Source organism: Natator depressus, chromosome 16, assembly GCF_965152275.1.
Source record: "Natator depressus isolate rNatDep1 chromosome 16, rNatDep2.hap1, whole genome shotgun sequence".
Taxonomy (NCBI): domain Eukaryota; kingdom Metazoa; phylum Chordata; order Testudines; family Cheloniidae; genus Natator; species Natator depressus.
In genome coordinates, this window is record NC_134249.1 from 24,179,217 (window position 1) to 24,189,496 (window position 10,280).

Genomic DNA, 10,280 nt, shown 5'->3' on the forward strand with positions numbered 1-10,280 from the left:
AGTTTCGTTTTAACAAATTAAATGGCAGGTAGCGAAACCTGCCCCGGACCTTGTCTTGTATGCAAACAACAATCAGATTACTCTGGACTTCGGGTATCTTCGATATGCGGGCGCGGGGCTCGGATTTTGTTGAATAAACCCCCCTTGCGCCCCCCGACTCCCCCCGGCACGTTAACCAGGGCCAGTAACAGAAACACTAAATAAATCGGGGAACAGAAGCCGGCAGCTCTCCGACGCTCGGAAGCAAAGCGTCATGATTGAAATACTTCCCCACGGGCAGTCTGGGTTTGCCCTGGAGACTAACCCCGTTAATTTCTACTCCAAGAACAGAAATTATTTTAGTTCCTTAATTATCCTTTATAGTTATGTGCGTGGCCACATTTCCCCGATTTGCCGTGTCAACGCCGGCAGGTTCCAAATGCAGCCTGTCCCTCGCGGGCGCTGGACTGCGGGCTTTGCATTTATTATGATGAAAATGCAAGTGCCCTTTCAGGAGCACAGCTACCCCCACGCCTGTCTCCGCGGAGTCGCTCCCAGAGAGGGGCAGCCCCTTCGCTGAAATTCACGTGCAGCTTCAGCCTTTACAAGCGCAAAGCGTCGCACGCTTCAAAACCGCCGGGCGCTTCGTCCAGGATTTTATGGGAAACGATATTTGTTAAATTCCGCGCTCCCGGCTAAAATCGAGCTTGGGCACCGGCAGGGGGGAATCGGGGCTTCCCCAGGCAAATGAACACCCCCCCCATAATTTATTCGCCAGGCACATTTTGCGTGTTAAAACCCCCAACCAGACGGCCCTGGCGAGCGCTGCAGCGCGTGGAATTAGAGCACAACGATTTCCTGGCCTTGCTGATCAATTCCTAACTCCTGCCAACGAAACCCTGGAGCGGCCGGGGTGCCCGCCGTGCCCCCGCCCGCGTTTGGCTGGAGCCGGCTGCTAGGGGCCCCTTTCAGGGCGAGCCTCCCCAGCTCGCGGCGGAGCGAGGGGACTGGAGCCAAGCCCGCCTGGAAGGGGCGATCGGGACAGTTCCTCCTGGTCCCTTATCGATAGCAACAGGGCCTCGTGCCCGGCCCCCGGCTGGGCGGTTTCCTACCTTGCAGCTTTCACAGGTGAGCAGCCCGTAGTGGTATCCGGAGACCTTGTCCCCGCAGACAGGACACAGCTCATCCAGGTCCTCATCATAGGTATAGTCCATCACCTCCAGCGGCCCGCCTGCGGGAACGAAACCGGGTCAGCGCGGGAGGAGCCGTGGGGAGAAGCCCGGCAGCCCCTGGGCCGGCCCGGCGGGGTGGCGCGGAGCGGAGCGCGGGGCGCTGCGGAGCGTGACAGGCAGGTGGTGGGTGCTGCGGGTGGACCCTTTATAGCGCCTGAGGCTGCAGATCCAGGCTGGTGCGGGGAAGTGACCACCCCCGAGGGGCGGCAAGCCCGCCTGTGGGGGGGCCGCAGCCAGCCGCGGGGGGTTGGGAACAGGGCGGGGGCGGGGGAAGGGACCTGGAGGGCAGGGCCGGAGAGTGGTGCCACCCTCGGCTTTCCCGCTCTCGGCGCGGGGCTGGGGTGCCAGGGGCCGGGGGCTGCCCCCGGGGAGCCGGGGCCGGGCGCTGTGCCCGGGAGCGGGCCGGGATTCCGAGGGGTCTTGGCTCTGGCTGCGCCCTGCCCCGAGGAACTCCCGGCCGGGGACAGGCCCGGGGCTGAGAGGGAAACCGCCCGTCCCTAGCTCCGGGCTCGGGGTCCCGCTGGCCGGGCGCACTCAGGAGCTACGCGCGAGTCCCTGCAGCCGTCCGGGACAATCCTAGACCCGAGGCGAGTGAGGGCAGGGGACAGGTCATGGCTCGGTCTGTCCCTGCTCCCCGCCGCTGGCTTCCCCCCGGGCCGGGACGCGCCTCGGCTGCAGGGCGAACCGCGGGCACCTCCGGGCTTCTGTCACCACCGAGCCCGCCCGCGGGAGCTGCCGCTGGGCAGCCCGAGCCCGGCCCCACCTCGGCGGCTCCACTTTGCCCCAAGCGCCGGCGGGAGCTCAGCTCTCTGCACCGACGGCACCCCCAGTACCGGGCCATGGCGCAGAGCGGGCCCCGGGCCCTGCAGGGGTCCCAGCGCCACCCCCTCTCCATCCCTGCCCCGGGGGCCCAGGGCCTCTGAGCCCGCCAGCCCGAGGCCTTGTCCGGCTCTCTGGGGAGCCTGGAGCTGTCCCGGAGCGGCGGGGAAGGGCACAGGGGCGCACACAGGGCCACCGGCGCGATGGCCTCTCCCGGGTGACTCGGACCCTTGGCTGCCCTCTGCAGTGGCCTGGCAGGCAGAGAGCGCAGGGCAGGGCCGCCCCTTGGCCCCTGCAGCCACCGGGGCTTGCCCCGCGCCGGGAGACAGGAGCGCAGGGGGCAAGCGCCCCGCCCGGGCCGGCTCATCGGTCGCTGCAGGCTCTGACCCGTGCCCGGGGCAGTGCCCTGCAGGGACCCGGCCCGTCCCAGCGCCTCGGCGACCACTAGAGCGTCCCTTAGCCCCGCAATCATCCGGCGAGCGCAGCCCGGCCCAGCCCAGAGCTCCTGCGCTACCCCCGGCTCTGACCCGGCACGGATCGGAACGGCCCCGGGCCCCAGCGTGCCCCGCACTAGACCGTGGCTCGGGCACCGCCGGCCTTTGAGCACCGAGGGGAGGTGGGTCCCGTCTCCGGGTGCCCAGATGTCGGCGCTCAGCTCCGCGGGCTCAGAGCAACCGCCCCCACCCGCCCCCCGCCCCAGCCCGTTCGTAACCCGGGACCAGGGGGCAGCGCCCTCAAAGGTCCCGCTCTCCCTCGTGCCGCGCGGGGGCCGTCTGCGCCCGTTCTCCCCGGGTCAGCCTGGGACTCGCCCGCACCGCGGGGGTCCCGAGCTGGCTGGGGGGAGCCGGCCGGGCTGGGTCCTCCGGGTTCATTGACTCTCCCGCTGCAGGAGCCTTGCAACAGGCGGGTCCTGGCAACCCCGGCCCAGGCCGAGCCCGGGAGCGCACGGGCCAGGGGGCTGCATCGCAGGCACCCCCGGAAACCCCCGGCCGAGGCAGCGGCTGCTCCCCGGCCCCTGCGGGGCACTGGGCTTTCCCTGCCCCAGCTCCGCAGCCCAGCCCCCCTCTGGCACCGGCTGCGAGGCTCCTCGGGATCCCGGGGGTGTCTCTGTTGGCACCGTCTTCGGGGCGCCGGGGGGACCCACGCAAGAGTCCAGCTTCCCGGGAGCGGGGCTCCTCAGCTCCCCGCCAGGGCAAAGCCCAGGGGCAGAGCCACACACGGACCATGGAAACCCACCCCGCGCCCGGCCCAGAGCAGCGGTGAGCGCCCTGACCCGCCGCCCAAGGCCGTGGGGATGCGGGGGAGCTCAGCACCTCCCCGGAAGAGCGCGGCTCCTGGCAGGCTCATTGGGGACTCCCCACGGCCCCGGGACGCGGACCCCCGCTTTGCTCCAAGAGCTGTCCTGCAAGGGGTTGGGCGCCCGTTGGCCAGTGGGGGTAATTCAGCCCCCCCCACCTTCCCCCCGCCCAGCCCCGTGCCCACTGACTGCGGACCAGACCCTGCCTTTGCTCACTGGGGTCAGGGCTGCGCTTGGACCCCGAAAGAGCCGGCCCTGGGCATAAGCAGCTAATCGCGTAGGCCAGGAGCTGCTCAAGGGGCCCCCGTTCGCTTTTTATTGTGTGTGTGTGTGTATGGGGGGCAAATATTCCTGCTCAGGGCCCCTAATGGGCTAGCCCCGCCCCTGCCCCCCCCGTATTTAGCCAGCTAAGAACCTGGGTTTGAAAGTTGCCTGGAGGGAGCCTGGGAGCAGAGGGAATTATTACATGGGCCCTGGCGCGCGGCGCTCCAGGAAGGTATAAAAGAGCCGTAAAAACAGCTGTCCTCTGAGAGCTGCCAGGAGGCTGCCACCTGGGGAAGCTGGCCCTGGTCTGCCCAGGTGGCTGGGGAAGGGGAGCGCGCTTCCCCGAGTCAAACACTGCCACAGCCCGCTCAGACTCTGCAGCGGCCCTGAGGCCTCTCCATTGCACTGGCCTGGGGAGTCCTAGCAGAGGGCTGGCCTACAGCACAGGGGCAGAGTTAAGGTGGGGGCTGGCAGTCATTTCCTCAGCTTTGGCCCTCCTGGTTCTCAGAGGTTTGTATTTAGCCACCCTCCTCCATCCAGCAGGCCCTGCCAGCCTCAGCCCTGGTAACGGCTACCAGAAAGAAGGCTTCGCCCAGTTTGCCTGCGGCTACCTTCAAGTGGAGCATGGGTTTAACACATCACGGAAAGACGGGAGGTGCTACTGTTTCCAAGTCTCTTCCAAGGCGCCGTAAACACGGGAAAAGGGGATGTGGGATGAACCTGCAGACGCCGAGGGGAGCAGACGTCAGGCACAACCCAGGCCTAGGAGATCCGGGACAGACCATGCCTATGGCATGAACTGTAGTTCAATCCCTGAAGCCGGAGCAGGCCCAGAGATGACCAGAATTCATCCGCCTCTCCAAAAGCAGCTGGGCCTGTTCTCAGTGTATTTACTGGCTTCTCATTCCCTTGCAGGGCTGTAGAAATCCTTTTAATGGTCGCTATTGTCTTGATGGTAGGAAGCTTTGCCTCCTTCCCAAGAGAGGGGCCTTTTGCTGCTGGTTTTATGCTTGCTGGGGCCCAGCCCCAGAACCCAGTTCTAGTTACTCAAATCCACAACCCGAGAATTGAATCTCCATCTCCCCCCTGACAGCTCCAGCACCACTGAAGACGAGGTGCAGGCTCAGGGCAGACTCCTGAGCTCTGTTCTACCCTGCTGCCCACCTTGCCCTGGGACCTTGGGCAGGCAATTTCACCCATCACCCCCTGACTTCACCGGGGAACTGCCATTAATCCGTCCGTAGGGAAATCCGGGCTGGCCGGTGCTTTGAGATCCTCAGGTGAAGGGTGCTGCTGGAGTGCTGTGTACATTACAACATTTGCACCCTTCGCTAGGGAAAACTAATAACGGCGCTACTGATCGACACAACTCTAGGAGCAGGGCCCATGCCCCGCGTGCAGTAACTAATGCAAATGGGGACCTGACCCCTCAGCTGAGGGCAGTTACTCAATGCTGGGATTTAATTCATGGCTTCACTTAGTTTAGAGACACCTAATGAAACATTTCATGGCAGTGACATCAAAGCGCAGCTTACTGGGGAACGCACTAATGTGCACCGTACATTTTCTACTGATCGAGGGGGTTTGTTCTGTTAATGGAAGTTTGCTGCTTGCAGGCAGGTATGAACCCCGCACACAGGCACCTGTCATGTTCCATCTGAGAACAGAAATCAAGGCTCCTGCCACATCCCACTGCCCTCACTAACACCCAGAAAGACTATTCCACCCCACACACACTATCCAACCTCCATCACACACACACACACACACCCCTCACCCTCCGCACAATTCCCCCACAAACAACTATCGCACCACCCTCCCTCACTCTCACACACACTATCCCACCCCCACACACATTAACTATCCCACCCCAACTCTCACACACAATCCCCACACACACTGTCCTACCACCCTCACTCTCTCTCTCTCTCACACACACACACACACACACACACACATATATATATTCCCACGCCCCTCACATATACACAAGAGGCCTAATAAATAATGTCACAGCTAAACCCCTCTGTAGCAGCCACACTGGGCAGTGGCCAGCACTGATGTTACAAAGAGAAGCACATCACAGGATTATAGGAGTGTCTGCACACAAGGCATGGGCCTGAGCAAACTGCAATTCCCTTCACAAAATCCCAGTGCACGCCCAGCGTTCTGTCTTGCTCCCATGACTGGTGCAGCCTAGGGGAGCTACTTATTTTATCTTCCCACCTGTAGCTTGGTACTTTACTTCCCCTGGGTATGCACTATCTGGGCTGTGACAGACACTTCATCTTCAGTGTGCAGAGCATTAACTTGTGCCATGGGGCCAAATCCAGTCCTGACTCACACTCCTCAGGAAACCCTCCATAGCAACAAGGTTGCAAAGCATGTGAGAGAGACACGGGCCCATTGCAAAAGCAACTGCTCTGCTACCATTGCTCCAGAAATTCACCCCTCGAGTGCAGTGCAGTGCCCTGCCGCCTAGCACCTGAATGGGGAGAACGACTGCCTTGGGGTAGCATTTCAGTGAGAGGGGTTGATACCTGGCCCTGACATCAAACTGATTCTAAGTCGAGGAGCAGATCTAAACACACCGGCAGCACGACACGGCTCCAGTGGTGCAAAGCATTCAGGTACCCCCCAAACAAAGCAGAACTTGTTACAACTCCCAGTCACCCCTGCCAGGGCCCAGTTCTGCTCCCTCCAAGGTGCTGGGAACATGATGCTCGCAGCCTGTAGAAGCCAATGGAGTTGCATGGATGTGCACAAGGGCTGGCTTTGGCCTCAAGGGCCCAGGAAGGTGTGCAGAGCTTGCAGCCCGAGGCTTGTGCTCCATTTTAGGTGCACCTCTTCCCGCCCATAGCTCCCGGAAGGGGGTTCTGGGCTGGTTCTGAGTTCTGGAGCCCACAGTGAAATTGCAGGGGTGCGAATCTCCTGGGAACAAAAGCCACTAGCCAGCCCCCTGCAAGCAAAACTCCTGTCGCTCCTCACAAAGTTCTGCTGGGGCCCAGCATGTCTGGGGCTCTGCCCCCCTGACGCACGGCGGTCTCCTCCTAAGGTAGCAGCCTCAGCCTTCCGCACACGCGGCCCAAGCAGAGGGCTCCAGCTTGCTGAGCTTTCGCATGGGGGTGGAAGCTGCACTCCCAGTGGGTTGTGCAGCGAACAGGAAATAGACTCCAGCAGGGTAGGATCACTTCATTCAAACACACCATTACAAGAGCCTCGTCTCTAATAATAGCTGCAAATCAGCCCTCGGTGCAGAACAGCAGTGCTTTGGCTATTGTTAGAGGAAGGAAAACTCCCCTTGAAAGCTCAGCAGCCCCGTCATTCACTATCATGTTCCTCCCAAGGATCTCAGGGAAGTAGCTGGGTGCCTGAAGAGCAGGGCAGGGGGTGGAGCTGTACCAAAGAATCATTGTCTCACAAAGAATAGAAGAGGCAATCACAGCCTCAAGTTTGGTGGGGGAAATGATCCAAAATGGCAAGGACTGAAAGCAACTGGGAGCCAAAGACTATTGCTGTCTCCTGCATGTATTGCACCCTAACCAAGAGCCCGAGGGGAAATTAGACAGTATACTACTGAAGGGAAGGATTTCTGTATGCTACGCAGTCAGCTGATTGGTAATGGGGCCATAGGCCCCTCTGCTCTAGTACTCTGGCCTTACGTCAGCCTGGGGAATAAAAGCTGGAACCAGCTGATGGCTCTTTGCAAATGCACACCTGCTGCTAAGTTGGTGGCAGTCTGAGCTGGGAAGTCCAGGGAGGGTCTCCCACCCATGCCTGTAACCCCTTGAAGCATGCTGGCAGAGCAGAGCCATGTGTGGTAATGGGGACTGTGACTTTAAGGGCTGAGCTTCCCAGACAGAGAGCCTGGGCAGGGTGCTGGGAAGCTCTTGTTATGCACAGCCAGCTGGACCCAGACACCAAATAAAGCAGATCTCTTCTGTGCTCCTTAAGCACCGAGTCCTTGAAGACCACATCTGGCAAGCGTGTTCTGCCATTGCCCGGATGTACTAGTCCTCTGGACGGCTTGGCCTGAGGAATCTTCCCTGGGTCAGTTGCTCTCAGCACTGAGGAGTTTTAAACGACTAACTCTAACCTCTTCCCCAGCCTCGGAGGCTTTTGCAGGCTCTGTTTGTACCTTTCACTCTCCCCAAACCTAGAGATGACACCACTGAAGGGGCAGCAGGAAGGACATTTGCTCCCCTACCTCACAAGCAACCCCAACATCCAATCACATCCAGACGTGTCCAGCTCTCTCCAAAATTAATTCAGTGCTTTACCCCCCGGCTCCCGCTGGGAGGCTGTTCCAGAACCTCACCCCTCTGAGGGTTAGAAACCGCCTGTTAGTTTCCAGCCTGAATTCATGGCCAGTTTAGCTGCATTTGTTCTTGTGCCAACCCTGTCCTTTAGCTTCAATGGCTCTTCACCCTCCCTGGTGTTTACCCCTCGTGTATTTATCGAGCGCAGTCAGCTCCCCTCTGGGCTGTCTTTTGGCGAGACTAAACAAGCTGCGCTGTTCCAGTCTCCTCTCCTCCAACCCCTGATCAGCCGAGTAGCTCTTCTCTGCACCTGTTCCCAGGGGGTAGACATATTTCCCTGCTTGACACACATCCTGCAGCCTTGCCCCTCACCAGTTAACCCATCTTCCTGCTGCCAAACTGCCACACAGCCAGCATGGCTGTAGGGAAACTTTTCCGTGGGCTGAGGTGCCACGTACATTAACAATAAGCTGTACCCCAGACGGTGAATTTCCACACTGGTGTGTCTGTCTGTGGGAGGAAAAATACACCTCATCCTAGCACATCCTCTGGGCTTAAACTAAGATAGTGGTAATAATGAGAACGGCCCTCGTGAGGGATCTCCCCGGAAGTAATTGTTGGGTATTTAGATCCTGTTTCATAAGGACTCTCTCATGTTGGGTGCCCAGCTGGAGAGCAGGAGTTCAGAGCTCCCTGGAGCAGTACAAAGCCACCCCCCCCCCCCTTGTGTGTTGGTTGTGAGGAAAGTTTGGGAAACAATTTGTATTAAAGTGAAAAAGTGGCTCAAGCCTCAGCATTCCCTGGAGGTGGCTTGGGCCAGGTGTGGAGACCGGCAGCTCTCCTGGGCCCATTACCCCAAGTTCCCTGGGACTGAGGCAGCACCAATCCTTAAACAAGTGAAGCACCTGGAGGGGTGGGGGGGTTCAGCACTTTGGGAAGCAGCAAGGTGTGTGCCGTACAATGGCACAAGCTGTCCCAGCTCCACACTGCGGGGCCTGGGCCAAGTGTTAGTGGGAATTCACAACAGCAACTGATTCCAAAGTTTTTATTCCAATAACCGGAAACCGAAAAGGGGAGATGCAGCTTCAGCCTCCCTTCCCAAGGCACCACCGGAGCCTCCCTCTCAGCCCAGACAGCAAACGCCCAGAGTTAGACAGGGACCAACGCCCAAGCAGAGGGCTGCGCTGGTGCGGCATTGCGCGCCAGACCCTGCAGAGTCCTGGCCAGCCCCGAGAGCAAGTGGCTCAGCCTGTTTCACCCCCAGGCAGGAGCCAAGACAGCGCTGGAGGATTTAAAAGTGCAATGATTGAAATGACCTTGATTATCTCTGCTGTGAAATACTCACTCAGAAGGCAGCTCTCTGCTTGTCAGGCTGGGGCAGGCGGGCGAGTCGGCGCTCTCGTTAGCACCTCCAAAGCGAAACTCCAGACCAACGCGCCTTGGCTTTAATGGTTCAGATGGACTGTCCCACACGGCCGGGGACGGGGCTGATTTGCAGGCCCTCTGTCTCTTGCGTGGGTATTTAAACATGCACACGCACACACCGTCTTGTGCTGGAGGCCCAGCCAATCTCCTCCCCGCTGGGGGCTAGGCTTGGGGAAGACGGGGCCAAACTAGTTGCCTCATTGGCTTCTGTGGCCACGTGACTGCGCTAAAAAATAATTAAGATACAAAACCCTGCTCATAAACTAGCATTAGAAAGTGACGGAGTGGAGATAAGTGGGACCTTTGCCATAGATAAAGCAAGAGGGAGAAGAAACATGCAAAGGGAGGGATGGGATGGACACAAACGAGCCAGGGAGGGGAGAAGGAGTTCATTAAAACACAAGGGAGGGGAATGGAACCAGGCGGATTTACAGCCCCGCTCAAGCACAGGGTTGGGCTTTTTGGTCCCCTCTCCTGCCCTGAGATATAAAAGAATGGGGGATTGTGCACCTACCCTTCCCATACAGGCCAAGGGACCTGGGACAACTCAGGGGCCCCTGGGAAGAGACTCCCTCCTTTCCATCAGGCAGTGCCATTCCTGGGATTGGAAACCTAGGGTTCACGGAGTTGTGCCACTAGGGTCACAGAGTCCAAACCAGTCTGGCTTGGGGGACTCAAGGGCTCCAGAGCTTAACGAAGCACTTCACAGCTCATCATCCAAGCTCATAAGAACGGCCATAGGGGTCCATCCAGCCCAGGATCCTGTCTCCCAACAGTGGCTGGTGCCAGATGCCCCAGAGAGAATGAACAGAACAGAACAATTATCGAGTGATCTATCCCCTGTCATCCAGTCCCAGATACTGGCAAACAGAGGCTAGGGACATCCAGAGCTTGGGGTTGTGTCCCACTGATGGACCTACCCTGCATGAACTTATCTACTACTTTTTTGAACCCAGTTATATTTTTGGCCTTCACAACAGCCCCTGGCAAGGAGTTCCACAGGTT

At 59.6% G+C, this 10,280-nt stretch overlaps 1 protein-coding gene across 2 annotated transcripts in view; it reads right to left on the reverse strand.

Annotated features, from left to right (window-relative positions):
- Positions 1 to 9,305, reverse strand: part of NR5A1 (nuclear receptor subfamily 5 group A member 1) — a 63,467-nt gene extending 54,162 nt beyond the window's left edge. Inside the window, exons 1-2 of one of the 2 annotated variants that reach the window (XM_074973686.1) lie at positions 9,196 to 9,305; positions 1,092 to 1,210 (exon numbers count right to left, since the gene is read on the reverse strand). In XM_074973686.1, the coding sequence (XP_074829787.1) occupies positions 1,092 to 1,193 (102 nt within the window). In that variant the 5' untranslated portion in view covers positions 1,194 to 1,210; positions 9,196 to 9,305. Of the gene's footprint in view, positions 1 to 1,091; positions 1,420 to 9,195 lie in introns of those variants that run through there. The other variant, XM_074973684.1, reaches the window with a different exon arrangement.
- Positions 9,306 to 10,280: the final 975 nt, after the last annotated feature.